General features: G+C 49.9%; 1 protein-coding gene across 3 annotated transcripts; it reads right to left on the bottom strand.

Moving 5' to 3' along the window:
• Positions 1-5738: 5738 nt before the first annotated feature.
• On the bottom strand, positions 5739-15851 carry FAM25A (family with sequence similarity 25 member A). 3 transcript variants are annotated; one of them, XM_070364601.1, is made up of 5 exons: positions 13636-15851; positions 12198-12271; positions 8407-10041; positions 6984-7046; positions 5739-5912 (listed from the first exon to the last, which is right to left on the bottom strand). In XM_070364601.1, the coding sequence occupies exons 3-5, from the start codon at positions 8477-8479 to the stop codon at positions 5779-5781; spliced, it is 270 nt and encodes an 89-aa protein (XP_070220702.1). In that variant the 5' UTR covers positions 8480-10041; positions 12198-12271; positions 13636-15851; the 3' UTR covers positions 5739-5778. The 3 variants fall into 3 exon arrangements, with proteins under 3 accessions (XP_070220702.1, XP_070220700.1, XP_070220701.1); XM_070364599.1 differs by lacking the exon at positions 8407-10041 and having other exon boundaries at positions 13688-15851; XM_070364600.1 differs by having other exon boundaries at positions 8407-15851.
• Positions 15852-15973: the final 122 nt, after the last annotated feature.

The following is a 15973-nucleotide window of genomic DNA, read 5'->3' as shown; positions in this document are numbered from 1 at the left end:
GCATCACTATGAACAAAGCTAATGGAGGTGATGCAATTCCAGTTGAGCTATTTCAGATCCTGAAAGATGATGCTGTGAAAGTGCTGCACTCAATATGGCAGCAAATTTGGGAAACTCAGCAGTGGCCACAGGACTGGAAAAAGTCAGTTTTCATTCCAGTCCCAAAGAAAGGCAATGCCAAAGAATGCTCAAACTACTGCACAATTGCACTCATCTCACACGCTAGTAAAGTAATGCTCAAAATTCTCCAAGCCAGGCTTCAGCAGTACGTGAATCATGAACTTCCAGATGTTCAAGCTGGTTTTAGAAAAGGCAGAGGAACCAGAGATGAAACTGCCAACATCTGCTGGATCATCGAAAAAGCAAGAGAGTTCCGGAAAAACATCTATTTTTGCTTTACTGACTATGCCAAAGCCTTTGACTGTGTGGATCACAATCAACTGTGGAAATTTTTGAAAGAGATGGGAACATCAGACCACCTGATCTGCCTCTTGAGAAACCTGTATGCAGGTCAGGAAGCAACAGTTAGAACTGGACATGGAACAACAGACTGGTTCCAAGTTGGGAAAGGAGTACGTCAAGACTATATATTGCCACCCTGCTTATTTAACTTAAATGCAGAGTACATCATGAGAAATGCTGGGCTGGAAGAAGCACAAGCTGGAATCAAGATTACCAGGAAAAATATCAATAACCTCAGATATGCAGATGACACCACCCTTACGGCAGAAAGTGAAGAAGAACTAAAGAGCCTCTTGATGAAAGCGAAAGAGGAGAGTGCAAAAGTTGGCTTAAAGCTCAACATTCAGAAAACAAAGATCATGGCACCCGGTCCCATCACTTAATGGCAAGTAGATAGGGAAACAGTGGAAAGAGTGTCAGACTTTATTTTTCTGGGCTCCAAAATCACTGCAGATGGTGACTGCAGCCATGAAATTAAAAGACGCTTACTCCTTGGAAGGAAAGTTATGATCAACCTAGATAGCATATGCAAAAGCAGAGACATTAATTTGTCAACAAAGGTCCATCTAGTCACGGCTATGGTTTTTCCAGTGGTCATGTATGGATGTGAGAGTTGGACTATAAAGAGAGCTGAGCGCTGAAGAATTGATGCTTTTGAACTGTGGTGTTGGAGAAGACTCTTGAGAGTCCCTCGGACTGCAAGGAGATCCAACCAGTCCATCCTAAAGGAGATCAGTCCTGAGTGTTCATTGGAAGGACTGATGTTGAAGCTGAAACTCCAATACTTTGGCCACCTGATGTGAAGAGCTGACTCATTTGAAAAGACCCTGATGCTGGGAAAGACTGGGGGCAGGAGGAGAAAGGGAAGACAGAGGATGAGATGGTTGGATGGCATCACTGACTCAATGGACATGGACTTGGGTGGTTCTGGGAGTTGGTGATGGACAGGGAGGCCTGGTTGCTGCAATTCATGGGGTGGCAAAGAGTCGGACACGACTGAGCAACTGAACTGAACTGAATTCAATAGAGTTCTTTTACTAAGTAATGCTGGCATTTCTACAAGCTATAACATATACAAACACACACACACACATATAAGGACCTCACAGTTCCCACTCCAAAATTTCAGCCCTGAATCAGGTACAACAACGTGAAACCTATCAGTTACAAAAGAGGTTGGGTTTTGGCAAATGGGGAAGATCAAGATCACTGGTCTAGATGGCTAAACGCTTTTTACAATATTTATTTTACTTCTATTTGTAACTTTTGGTCATTTTAGGAATGAAGTGGAACCTTTTCTTCCTGAGAATGTCCCACTTTTAGACAAGAGGAGACAGGGTGGTTCTTTGGGTTTTTTTTTCTGTTTCTTTCCTCCATTTGACATCATTAAGAGTTTCAAATATCACAAAACTGATTTGGCTGTAAATAGAGAGACAGTACCAAACAAAATGAAATGACAAACCCAAAGGACAAACAGAAAATCCTAAACAAACCCTCAAGTTTGGTCTTGGGGGTGTTACATACGCCAACGACATAGGAGACCATAAACGAAGTACTTAACACAGCAAGGATACAGTACGTGGCACACAGGGTCCCACGATAACCCCGCCTAAATCCCTTGCGGGGATCCTAACAGGTACTGGGCTCACACACTGTCATCAGTAAAATAAAATATCATCCTCCTCTCATCCAGGGGTTCAGAGCTGTAATCAGATGACTTAACCAAAATGAGCTTCAGAGAACTTTCTTTAGGGTTAATTCAAACAGTCCCCAATGTTTTTTTCTTTCAGTCTTGCAATTACATGTTTTTGTATTTATTTATTTTTAAAATCAATCTATTTACTTTAATTGGAGGCTAATTACAGTATTGTGGTGGGTTTTGCCATACCTCAACATGTGTCAGCCACGGGTGTACATGTGTCCCCTGTCCTGACCCCCTCCTCCCTCCCCACCCCATCCCTCTGGGTTGTTCCAGAGCACCCGCTTTGCATGCCCTGATTCATGCATCGAATTTGCACATCGAAACATCCACATTACCACGTGTGAAATACTCCCCATTTTTAAAGACAGAAACTCAGGACAAACAAAACACAAAACTCACGTACAATGCTAGCATCCAAAGGAGCAAAGGAACCGGTTCACGTGTCTAGTAAAAGCCCAACAACTCTACGCTTTCCAGCAGGCCACCCCACTCAAATATAAAGCCAGTTGGCTTATTCCCAAGGAAAAGCCCCAAATGAAGAGGAAAGTTTCCGGCTGAACACACCAGAGCAACCTACCCTACTGTGTGGATGGAGCTTGTCAACTCCTAAATGTCGATTTGTTGCTCCAGTTGTCAAGTTCTGGGGAAGCTGGTGCTGCTTCGGGGAATTTTGAAGGCAAGATCTCAGGTTAAGTGGCCCGGCAGTTGCTAGGGCCTTACCCAAAAACTCCCCAACAAGGGCTGGGTAGCCATGAGTAGCAAATCTTGAACTCTAACAAATTTTGGTGCAGCTCATGCCGCTCACCACACTATAGGCCGATAAGTGGAGAAATGAGTTGTTGGGGCAAGGATTAACAACTTTATTCAGAAAGCCAACACAAAAGAAGACAGTGGCCTCACATTCCAAAGAACCATTCTGCCTGAGGTTGGGTTCTTTTACACTAAAAGGGGAAGGAGCAAAGTCAAACACTTCCTGGTTCCCATCAGCCTCCAGGAGAGATGTGTTAATTTCTTCCTCCCTGTAGACATTCACAGGTGTGCCTGGTCAGCATGTTTCCTGAGAGCTAAATAAAGGTATTTTAGCTTAATGCTCCAGAGAAGGCAATGGCACCCCACTCCAGTACTCTTGCCTGGAAAATCTCATGGATGGGGGAGCCTGGTGGGCTGCAGTCTATGGGATCGCTAAGAGTCAGGCAGACTGAGCGACTTCACTTTCAGTTTTCACTTTCATGCATTGGAGAAGGAAATGGCAACCCACTCCAGTATTCTTGCCTGGAGAATCCCAGGGACAGAGGAGCCTAGTGGGCTGCCATCTATGGGGTCACACAGAGTCGGACACGACTAAAGCGACTTAGCAGCAGCAGCAGCTTAATGCTCCTTACCTGGGAGGCAGGTTTTCCAGAGATGGGCCCTTACCTATAATTTAAGCTTACAGGAAATATCCTTTTAGTGATCAACTTGTAATAGAATACAAAGGTACTTTCCTATTACACTGGTTTTCAAATATGAAACCAGCAAACTTTAAGAAGCACTTAATTAGGAAGCAATCTTCAATAAGCTAGAATGTGGCCTCCATAACCACATTTCAAAATATATCTGTATTGGTTTTCTCTTAAATTCAAGCATCATTTACATTTATATAATAGAAAAAGTGAGGATTCCTCATATTTCCAAAGAAGCGCAGAGTTGAACATGGTTCATATTTTATATACATACAGACATGGTAACATTTGATATATACATACATATATATTCTACCAGTTTTCTTGTTTGCTTTGAAAAAAATGAACTAGTTCTACATGCACGTTTCACATATTACTAACTCATTTGTACATGTTCCCTAATGATATATGTACATTTTTCTCATTCTTAACAGCCACCAGGGAAGCCCAAGAATACTGCAGTGGGTAGCCTATCCCTTCTCCAGAAGATCTCCCCAACCCAGGAATCAAACCAGGGTCTCCTGCGTTGCAGGTGGATTCTTTAGGAGCTGAGATACCAGGGAAGTCCCTTAACAGCCACAGAGTATTCTGCGCACAGGGAAGGAGGAAGGCCATACGTAACACACGTGTATTTTCCTCCTTTATCCATGGGTGTGAGCCTTGAGGTTACTACCGCAGTGGTCCCTAACCTTCCTGGCACCAGGGACCAGTTCCGTGAAGGACAGTTTTCCCGCAGATTGGCAGTGGGGGAGGGGGCGGGGGGGAGTAGGGTGGGGATGGCTTTGTGATGATCCAAGCACACTACGTGTGTTGTGTTTGAATAAATGTCTTGGAAGCCCAAGAACACTGCAGTGGGCAGCCTATCCCTTCTCCAGCGGATCTCCCCAACCCAGAAATCGAACCAGGGTCTCCTGCTTTGTAGGTGGATTCTTTACCAGCTGAGATACCAGGGAAGTCCCTTAACAGCCACAGAGTATTCCATTTCATAGAAATGTAGTAACTGTTATCCAGCTCTTAGATGGCCATCTAAGCAAAAGTCCCATTTTTCATGCTAAGGCATTATAAATACACTAGAGGTAATAAATGTCAACTCGATAGTGTGTGTCAAACCTAACAAGCACAATTAAGCTTGCCAACCAAGTGATTTCTGATTATCACTTTAGGGTGTTTCCAATCTCCTGTTATCACGAATATGTCAGGATGTATCCTCACCCTTTGGGCCTCTGTCTGTGTACCTGAAGAATAAAATAAATGCTGCTAAGAGGAACTGCCGTCCAAAGAGTCTGTTCTGATTGACACTAACACTCACAAGTCACATCCTTTTGAGCTTGGGTTTGGATTGGGAGAATTCAAAAGTCATCAGAAACCAAACCAAGATATAAGGTCCAGACACAGCTGGACAGTAGCAAATGTTTGAAGCCAGGACACTGGACATTCCTGGGCCATTCAGAAACTTGTGAAGCCAGTTCTGAAAGAGCATCAGGAATATGGTGAGCAACTAACTTGTTCCACAAAACACCTTTTATGGTACCGATTCATTCATGGCAGGAAGGAGGGAAGGCCAGGCTTTCTTGCCTACTACAGCCAATTTAAGCCTAACTTACGTCTTTGAGCAGAGACTTGACAGAGGCTCCAACAGGGGGCGGATTCAGTTTCTCCATGACAGTCATGATTCTGTGACTGTCCAGAAGAAACAGTTCTCTAAAGCCTCTTTGAGAACCTGAGCAGCTCAATCTGCCTGATCCTGCCCAGCTCAAGTTGGCCTGTTATCTTCCCTGACTCCTGCAAGAACATTTCAAAGAAAACCCAAAGAACACATAAGCTGAACTGCGGTCCTTTCTTGGGGTATCCCTGAAGCACTGAGGTGTTTGACAGCTTTGTATAGTTTCTGGGGAAATAGTCTTTTAAGAGATGTAGCACAAACACCAACAGTCCTCAAGAGCTCCTCACTGACATGAGAAATCATCAAGTGAGAGCAGCACATCTGATTAATCTCAGGGACTATGTGACCGCAGTGGGAGCCAGGGTGCTGGCCCCTTGTCCCTGCAGAGGGGACACTCGGGACACAGGCAGTGCTTCCATCCAAACAGGAACAAATCCCGGGCTCAGTGCACACAGTTAACCACAGCTTTTTATTGCGATTCAGGAAGAGCCTGCTGCTGGCAGGCAAGCTCACTGTCCCAGCTTGCCCAGGCCTTCTGCTGCATGCGTGACCGCATTCGTGACTGTGTTGGTCACTGTCTCAGTGACTTCCTTCACCACTTTGTCCCCCGACTCGTGGGCCTTCTTTAAAGCATCAGCAATGGCTGTTGGGAAGGAAGAAGAAGAATGTCCAGGTGAGCAAAGAAAGCAATTCAAGTCACTGGCATGCTGGTGTCACCTGGAGCGTCCTGTGGGACGTGGCAGTCTCACTGGGCTGCGCCCTGCGCGCGTTGTGGGACAGAGCAGAGCGCAGCTCCCGGATGAAGGCATTCACACTGGGCTTTATTTCTCCAAACAGCCTGCATTTCTCCAACTATTAGTGAGATAGGGCATCTGCTTGTGGGTGTACTGCCTACTCAGGCTTCATTTTTCTGTGAACTGTCTGTTTATATCTTTTGGTCATTTTTATCTTGGGTTATCATTTCTACTACAAATATTTTTGTTCACTTTGTGGTTTTTCTTTTGATTTGGCTTATGGTATTTTCTTTTCACTATGGAAATTTTTTAAGTTTTATACTGTCCAATTTAGGAGAAGGAAATGGCAACCCACTCCAGTATTCTTGCCTGAAGAATCCCATGGACAGAGGAGCCTGGTGGGCCATGGTCCATGGGGTCGCAGAAAGTTGGACACGACTGAAGTGACTGAGCACGCACTGTCCAATTTACCTAATATTTCCTTTATGGCCTTTGGATCTCTGTCATCATTAAAAAGATCCTCCATTCTCTGAGATTATGCCAAAATCTATGTTCTTTTCTATGAATTTAATAATTTCATGTATTTATATTTAAGTCCTAATCCATCTGCAAACTATTTTGTTGTAAGGAGCAAGACACACACAAGCTTTGTACACTGTGATACAGAAACATATAAACAAACATATAAACATTTAAATAAATACGTATTTGTACAAATATATAATTTATGTCTCCAATGTTTTGTCCCAGCACACTGCCACCTGGTCTTTGGTGACACCATCCTATTAACATTCCACAGAGAGAACTATCTAGATGGCTCCTGCTGTAGCAAGTACAGTGTGAGATCTCAGACGAGCGCAGATAATTGTACCCCAACTGAAAGGAAGCAACCTCGGGGTCAGGCTTTGGCCTGATTAGGCAAGGAACAGGTTGCTGCCAGCACCCAGCTTCCCTCCTTCCCACCCCGAACTTGGCCTTACCTTTCTCTCCAGCCTCCTTGGCATGATCTATCACCTCCTTCACCACTTCCTCCACAACGTGAACTGCAAAGACGAGACAAGCCCAGAGTGAGAGCACAGTGTAAGCTGCCTGTCCTCACATCAGGGCCCAGACAGCCCTGGGTATCAAAAGGGCCTCAGGGATGCTACTCAAGCCAGGACAGGACAAGCTGCTCATCAAGAACCCCCAGCTGGCTTCCTTCAGAGACTGGAGTGGGACCTGGCTGCTAGCAGCCAAGCTGGTAGGGCACAGGGCTCTCCGTGTCCCTCGCCCAGCAAGGCCTGGAATGCTGACTAGCAGGCCTTCCTGTCAGCTAGGGACCTGGAGCCAAGGCTGGGCCCATTTCCTGGGTCACCACACCTCTCAGGTGAGCTGCTCTTCTGTCTATGGCTGAATGGGGGCCGCAGCAGGAGGCTGAATGTCAAAGCTTCACCCCCACCACCACCACTCCCCGCCCACGGCAACACCAAGTCCCCCAAAGCAATTCCTCCAATAAGACAAAACTCTCTGCCCTCCTAGGGTGGTAACATGCTAGAACTGAAAGATGTTGGGTCAGAAGAACTATTTCAGATTCTAACTCCTAGAATTAACTCCACTGCTTGGGTTCCCTTGTCCTGGGAATAACACAGCGTTCAGAGAGCTGGTCAGGATCAAAGTGGACGGTCAACAGAGGTTGCAAAGCTAAAATGAAACACAGACATGTTTGCAGCCGTTTAGAAAGAGAACAGCAAACTTGGGCACAAGCTGTTTTTCACAAAATGTCAAACGGGTAGGGCTTGGATCAGCTTCCCTGTATCCAAGGGCCGATGTACAAAAAAGAGTTTCTGGGGACTTTGAACAAACTGAAAATGTCCTTTGTGTAAACTCTGGGGGCTGACTTTGAACACAATCAGACTTGGGGATTCTTAAGCAAGAAATCTTTGAAGCTTTAAAGTTATGGTAAAAAATTAAAATCCACCTTCCTTTTCCTGTAGCATCTATAGGATACTTAGAATAAGCTCTTTTAACATGAAAGCCTCCCACACGCTGCCGGTTTCCAGAGGCAAGGAGTCAAGTCACCAGCTGCTCACCCAGCACCTTGGCTCCCCTCCTGTCCCCTCCTCTGAGCTGCTGCCTCCGTCCCACAGCCACAGACCCCAGGAATGTCAAGCCTGGGGGGTGGGGGGCAAAACAGGTCTGACCAGGAGGGTTGCTGGGGCAGCGGACGTCTCATGGCTCCAACTGGTTTAGCTTCTACAGTCCCCTACCTCCATCCCGATGGAGCTGATCATCCTTGGTTCCCCGTGGGGCCAAAGCCTGCCCCCATCCTGCTGGGGTCAGCTTTTCACTGGCCCAGTCAAGTCTGTCCTGAGTCCCCCAGTGGGAAGGAACAGTGCAAGGGGAAAGGAGCCCCAGGGTCCTTACCAGCTTCCTCCGTGGCCTTCTCCGTGCGGTGGGCCAGGCCCTCGGCAGCTAGCTTCCCCAGGCCTCCCAGCATTGTGTGGCAACAGGTAGTAATCGAGCAGGATGCTGGGGCCTGGACCAGTCTGCTTTTATAGATGCCTCTGATGCCCGGCCGGGCGCCGGGACACGAGCGCTCACGCTGGTGGTGAGTCAGCACAGGCTCAGGAGGAAGAAGCTGGGTGGGGCCACCCCACTGCTGTGGCTGGGGAAGTGCTCCTCTGGCAGCATGAGACCCCCACACCCCATAACCTGAGACCCCATGAGGGGCAGGGACGGGAGCATGAGGCCGGACAGAGCTTGGTTCTGGGACATACCCCTCTCCCGAGGTAAGAGGCCTTAGTGTCCTGTGGGGTGAGAGGCATTTGGGGACCTCAGCCCTGCCAGTCCCCTGGACTCATGGCAGTCTGGGCACAGTTGTGTATCCAGACAAGGCAGAGAACTTCCAGCCTGCTGCCTACTATCCGTAGGGTGGCCTAGGCAGGGGTGTAGCATTTTGTAAGCCTGGGGACCTGGGCAGCCCCCAGCCAGGAATACAAGTGGAGTGGAGGCCGCTGCCCTTCCTATTCCCAACAACTCAGCTCAGCAGAGTGGCCTTGCAGCCTCCACTGGACAGTCTGGGGGAGTAGGGAAAATGAGGGCCATGCCTGGCCCAAGGCAGAGAAGGTTGCAACGTTGACCAGAAGTCTAGTCATCCCTGACTTGCAGTTACCTGGTTCTCACTCACGGGAGCACCTGGATGGCCCAGCACTGAGGCAGCCTGCAGGTAAGGGAACCCAGTCCTCCTTGCACTTTGGGGCCTGGCCTCTTGGGGAAGCCCTGTGAAGTCAGAAGTGCCCACCCAAGAGGTCCTAGAGGAATAAATGGAGGACCCTGCCACCATTTGGGGATGTACTTCTGGCTCTAGCAAGAGTTGCCAGAAAGAAGCTCTACCAGTCCCTGAAACATCACATGCTTAGGGAGCCAGACTGCCTTCCAAGTTACTCAGGATGGAGAGAGATGCCTCAGGCCACGTATCACATGCTGCTTCCCTTAGTCACTAGCCCAGCTGAGCCTCAGTTTCTTCATCTATAAAATGGGGGCATCCATGCCTTCCTGGCCTTGTCACTGATAGTTGGTGGGGCCAGGCATGCAAACTCTTGGTAAACTTCCATTCCCACCCTCTTATCAGTGATGTGCTAGGGATGCTTGGCAGTGAGCCCTGACCAACCAATGGGTGGAACAAAGAGTGGCAGGGGTATAAGGCTGCCTCGGAGTGAGAGGGCTAGGAGTCCTGGAGGGAAGGCCCTTCAAGGACTTGCTTATCAAGTCCGGGCCTGGGGCAGGAGTTTGAGGCTGCTCCCCCCATACAGGCTCCCTTACCCCTCAGAGGAGTCCAGGAGGGAGTGGCGGGGTCTAATTAGTGTTTACCTGACACAGGCTTAAGGAGTCGAGGCCCTCCCACATTCCTGAGTGGTGCTGGGAGGCCCTGGGCAGTGGCCAGCCGCCCTAGGGTGGGCAGTGGATAGTATAGCCAGCAGGAACTCTGGGTCACAAGGCCATAGCCCCACACATGCCATAAGCAGGAGCTGATCAGGTCTTAAAAAACTTGGAGAGTCCCTTTAAGAAAAATAATATTGCTATCCATGTGAATACACACACACACACACACACACACACACACACACACGTTTGACCCTGTAGACTCAGAAGTGGCCATGAAAGTGAGGGGCCCTGGAGTTTAAGCAGGTCCAGATGACTCTGGCCTCCCTGTTACATCCAAATCCCAGAGAGCTCTGCTCATGGTTTTGGACAACGCTGCCAAGGATGGGGGCGCTTCTGGCACATGGCTGGTGGGAACTGGCCTGAGAGCCCCGCAGGATGCTCCCTGGGCCCATCAAAGCCCCCTGCCTGTTCCCTCTGAGGTTGTGTGTGTCCTCCACCCTACATGGGTCCTTTCTGCTGCACCCCTTGACAGGATGGCAGTGTCAGCCACCAGCTCTGGGATGGCTTCCAGACCCCATGACCCCACCCCGCCAGTGCCCACCCTCGGGGACTCGTCACTGTGGCCCTCTCCTTGGGAGCTCACCAGCTCGACAGGCCCATTAGGGCTCGGCCACTCAGCAGGACTCTGGCCCCAGTCCCAGGTAGGAGCCCTCGGCTACACTTTTCCTCCTCCCTGTCAGACTGCTGTTCCCTTCACTACATCCCCCGGCCCATGGGACCCTCTCCTCCTTAATGCACGGCCCTGGTGTGAGCACCCAGACTCCAGTGACAACATATCACAGCCCCAGATCTCCTGATAAGGCTGGGTTCAGGTACAGATCCCAAATGCAACAGGGAGAGAGAAGGCCTGGAGAGGTCAAGCTGCCCGAGACTGGATCTGGGCCCCAGCCCTTGGTGCTCTGGCCCACTTCTAGTCCCACCAGCCTTCCCACTGTAGCTCTGACCAGCTCCCTGGCCTCTCAGCTCAGCTCAGCCCATCCGGGCTCCCTGACGGTGGACTCCTTTCCAGCCCAAAGAACCTAGGACAGTCTCACACCCTCCTAAGAAGGATTCTGGTCTAAGGGGTTGGGCTTGGGCTACTCCTACCTGGATGAGGTTGGGGTGACTCAAGTAGGAACCACCCCATCTGGGAAGAAGCCTGTCATCATGGGTCCCCACAGAGCAGCCCTTGAACACGGGCAGCCGAGTCAGCTTGTCCTGAGTCAGAAGGTCAAGTCCTACACTTGGGGCTGTGAGAACTGAGCTTTGACAAGCATCAACTAATTATTCAAATGGAATCTGCTCAACAACCCAGTCTGGCAAAGGACCAGATGACTCCATCATCAAGTCAAGGAGGGCCAATTTTTCACAAGCAATTTGCCAACTGAGCAATGAACAATTCTGGGGAAAAAAAGTTAAAGTATGCTTAAATACTTAGGGCTGTCTCACATCTGAAGCATGATAAATTTTTTTTCTCCTGTGACTGCAATTGTCATGAACAGCAAGAGTTTTATAACTGTCAGCCTGCCTATGCTTTCTCCTACTTCTACTTCATGGATTTGAGCTCCCAGTACATACAGAGCCCACGTATCTTATACATACAGACCCCTTCCAGTCACAGGGGAGCCAAGAAGAGATTCCTGGAGACCTGGTTTGTCAGTCACCTAGCAACCCAGCTCTCATACACCCATGGGCAGAGGGCACATCAGAGGGGTAGCTGAGGAAATGGAGAGTTCACAGAGGTGTGGGCAGAGTTAAGGGAGTCAACGAATGATGGCGAGGCTGCTAGGATTTGGAGCAACGGGGGACCCTCGGCCTGGAGGGGCTGTAGACCCTGATGCGAGCTCCAGTTGTCAGAGAGGGTCAGCAGACAGGAGCTGCCACTGTCAGCAGAGGAATAAGGCCACTGCCCAGCCATGCCCGGCAAGAAGGGAGCAGGAGGAATAAACTCCTCTCTTCTCCATCTCCTACGGATATCCCCTACAGCCGAACCCAACAAGTCTCGAAGGTAAGGGAGCCTGGGAAATGCGGTTCAAGAGGCAAGTTCCCAGGGCGAGGGCAGGGAGTAAACGGCACAGAGCATGTGGATTCTCTATAAACAGAGAACAGCAGCTTAGCCTGCCAGACTTCCAGGTCTGAAAGCAGCATGACAGCAGCTTACATCCTAAAGAGCCCCATTTCCCCTTCCTGAAACTCCATGGGGCAACGAGGAACAACACAGCGACAAAGACGCAGCACAGCCTTAAATAAATAAAAAGGAGAAATTCCAGTGAAATAGAAATCAGACTTACAGGAATTATTCAGGCTCCTGTGGCAGAAGGCACTGCAGCCATATCTAGAAGACACTCCAGGAAGAAAGCGTGAGCTGAAAATTTCAAACCCAGTTGAGGATAAAGTATAAAGGCTACAGACTAACATTTCCACACATTTAAGAACACAGAATATGGTTCACATGAGCTCTTCTTTCTTAATTTTTAACTTTTTAACCTTCTTAAAAATAGAAAATGCCACACACAAAAAACAGAACACCATGAACCCTCATGGACACAGTGCTGTAACCCAAGGGGCCAGACGTCTTCTCAGTTCATCTGAAAATATTTCATTCTTGAGGAAACTTCTAGAGGACTAACTCCAACCAACCAAGAGATAATAGAAAACATTTCAACAGACAATGGCAGATTGCTTCTACTATCTTCAGTTACAGATCTAAGACAAAACAAAGGTGTGACGGAATGGAATGTAAATGCTATGTATTTTCACAAAGTAGAAAAGAGACAACTAACAACAACCAAAAAAAAAGGAGAAAGGGAGAGAAGGTGGAAAGCAGAAAACTCTGCCCTTCTCATCTGTAATTTGATGGGAATCTGAGCTAAAGTCCAAAATGTGATGTTAGTGACTTTGTGCTTGGCTAGTTCAGGGAACTGGGATTTGGAGAATCGGGAACCCCCCAGGAACTGCTACTGCAAGAATCATCTTTGGAGATCTGACCAAGACCCAGCAGGTGCAGTGGCCACAGCCTGCTTCTCCTCAGCCTGTCTGGGATTCACTAACTTCATGAACCTCACGGAGACAGGCCTGGGCTCCTACAGGCTCCCAGGGCTCCCTAGCACCACGTCCACCTTGTCCCAGACATAGAGCCAAAGACAAGTCCAACCTGGCCGCACCCCCAGGGCTCAGTGTTGGGGGAATCGGGGAATGCAGGGAGCATCCCATGCACAGGGGCAGAGAGACGTGCAGGGGCTGCACTGTAGAGAAGGCACTCGAGTGAGCCTAGCATGGCAATTCTGTTATCTGGTAGGAGAACCACCGGACCATCATCCCTGCTTTCATTCGGCGGATGCTGCCAGAGCCCCACGCTAGGCACTGGGCACGCACTAATCAGCACAGGGGACTTGGCTGGGCCTGTGTACAACCATCACAGCAAAACACACAGGAGAGCCCCTCACCACCGGCAGTGGCCGGACCCATTCTGTGTTTGTTGGGGGCCAATCTGGGAAGCTGAGATCTGATGGATGAAAGAGCAGCAGCCACCTAGACAAGGGTGATTTATAAGGAAGGATGGACAGCATTCCAGGTAGAAAAAAACACAGCACACACACAGACTGAGGTGAGTTGAAGCGTGAGGCCAAGGGAAATGAACAAAGGTCAACATGGCTGCAACTGAGAGGGAGGGGGCATTGAGCAAGGAGGCTGAGGAGGTGAGTGAGGCCGGCAAATGAAGGATCTTACTATCATTGAGGCAACATCAGGATTTCAGCTTTCCTTTGTAATAGAAACATACTTGACAGCAGCTTCCTGGCTTCCCTGGTGGCTCACACGGTAAAAGCGTCTGCCTGCAATCCTGGAGACCAAGGTTCGATTCCTGGGTCGGGAAGTTCCCCTGGAGAAGGAAATGGCAATCCACTCCAGCACTCTTGCCTGGAAAATCCCATGGACGGAGGAGCCTGATAGGCTACAGTCCATAGGGTCGCAAAGAGTCAGACAGGACTTCACTTTCACAGCAGCTTAAACGATAAGAAAACTGATCCTTTTGCCTAGTGTGCACTGGTTAAGTTAGGGACTCAATAAAATAACTTGGGATATAGGTTCTTTTCATACTTCTGCCCTGCCCTAATCAGCCAGTTGGCTTTTCCTCTGCTCCTTCCTCCTGAGGTTAGAAGTGGCTGCCAGAGTTCTAAGCATCATTTCCGGTCACAAAAATGTCCAGTGGACGAGGAAGAAATGCTTTGTCTTTTTTTTTTGAGGATGAAAAACCCTTTCCTAGAAGTCTCCTGGTCCTCAGACCCGACTCCTCCTCTCTTGGTCTGAGATGGCTCACACACTCATTCCTAAAGCCAACACTCAGAAGGAAAACAGGATTAAGAAAGACTGTTGGGCCAACTGGGATTTCTCCTGAGTCAGTCAGGGGAAGGTTGCCTACCAAAAAGGATCTGAGGGCTCTGACAGTTCAGCCCCACCGGCCTCGGGTGTGGCCCCACGTGATCTCTCCCAACCCTGGCATCCTCTCCTGGGGGCAGGGGCTCCTGGAGATGCTGGATGCACCTCCACATTACTCCAGGTATCTCTTCCAGGACCTTCCCTTTAGGTCTTTGCCCGTTTTGTAGACCAGGTGAGGCCTTCTTTGGGGAAGTCAGAAACAGGAACAAACCATGAAACTGAGCTTGGCCCTGGGGTGAGGGTGACAGATACCAAGGATTAGGGAGAGAACCTATTGCTTCCTTGGGAGGGATCTCGGATTGGAGAAAGGAAAGGTCCCCGGGGCAGATGGCTACACACAGAAAGACCTGGGCTGGGGGGTGCGAAGGGGAGGGCTGCGGGGGTGGACCCGACACTGCCCCCTGCTGGCAGGTCGCGGAAAGCCTCTAGGAAAGTATGAAGCAAAGACGAAGCTTTTTTTCTATCAGTCTCCCCTGAACTGGAAGTGCCTTGTAGCCAACATCTTGTAGCCAGAGTTGAAACGGCATGGCTATGTATGTACTCGTCCAGAAGAGAACAAGATCATACGGACGGAGGGAACAGTGTGTACAAAGGCGGGGAGGTGGGGAAAGGGAATGGGGCGTTACCAGCCAAGGTGTGCCAAGGGTTCGGATGAAGAGGGCCGCCAGCGCCCGGCGCCAGGGCTGGGCTTATCCTGCGGCAACGATGAGTCACCCACCAGCAGGATTTACCCAGAGCTGGTATCGCGTGCATGAACACGTAGACACGTGCAGGGGAGGTTGGAGGGAATAAAGTTTGCGCCAACTCTAGACCGTCTTGGGGACCTGCCCGACAAAAAACGCCGGTCTCCACCCTAGGTCAGAAGACACCGGTGCATCCGGAACGGAAGGGGTGCCAACGGGAGTGGTCTAGCGCGCGCACGCACTCTGCCGGGTGCCTGCGCTTCAGGCTCACGTGCAACACGCTCACGTGCACCGCCCTGTGCGCCGCAGGGCCCTCCCAGGGGGCGTGTCGTGGGCGGAGCTCTTGGCGGCCGCGCCAACCAACTCAATCGGGCGGGGCCTAGGTCTTCGGGGCGTGTCCTCGCCCTCCTGCTGCCGCCCGGTGACTCACCGCTGGGTGCGGCAGTCGCACAAACACCGGACGGGCTGGTTAGAGTGGCTAGGGCCAGAACCACTCCCCTGCGTCCCCTGTCTTCCCCGAGAGTTCCTGCCGCTTGAAGTCCTCGCCGGCGCCCAGCTCTGGATTGCCTCGATGCTCCCAGCCTCCTGGCTCAGCTCACTGGGAGAAGTTCCCGAGGCCGTGGCCGTTGGAACCTGTAGTCCCCTGCCCAGAGCTGAGCTCCTCGAGGATCTGGAGTATGCCCTTTCTAGGAAGGGCCGGGTTCCTGGAGCTGGGAGAGCGGTTTTGGAATCGGGGGCGGGGAGAGGCACGTACCTAAATGGGGTTTGAACTTAAAATAAGGGAGAGTGGGGATATGCGGTTGAGAAAAGGAAAATGAGTTCTTGGACAACCAGTCTATGTTTCCTCCGAATTTGGAATGCCAGGACTGTCTCTGGACTAGGGGCTGAGTTTCTGGGCTGAGGCTCTACTCTAAGCGAGGGAGAGCTGGGCCCGTGTAGGAGTCATG

This window comes from Bos mutus, chromosome 28, assembly GCF_027580195.1.
Source record: "Bos mutus isolate GX-2022 chromosome 28, NWIPB_WYAK_1.1, whole genome shotgun sequence".
Lineage (NCBI taxonomy): Eukaryota > Metazoa > Chordata > Mammalia > Artiodactyla > Bovidae > Bos > Bos mutus.
Note: the sequence above shows the minus strand (reverse complement) of the source record. Positions and strands in the feature narration are given on the sequence as shown.

Coding starts and splice junctions, on each gene's coding strand:
- FAM25A (XM_070364599.1), bottom strand. CDS start 13,869: ATGGACTGTAGCCTATCAGGCTCCTCCGTCCATGGGATTTTCCAGGCA. Junction 12,272..13,687: donor AGCCAGGAAGCTGCTGTCAA/GTATGTTTCTAT, acceptor TGAAATTTTCAG/CTCACGCTTTCTTCCTGGAG. Junction 5,913..6,983: donor CAAGGAGGCTGGAGAGAAAG/GTAAGGCCAAGT, acceptor CCTTCCCAACAG/CCATTGCTGATGCTTTAAAG.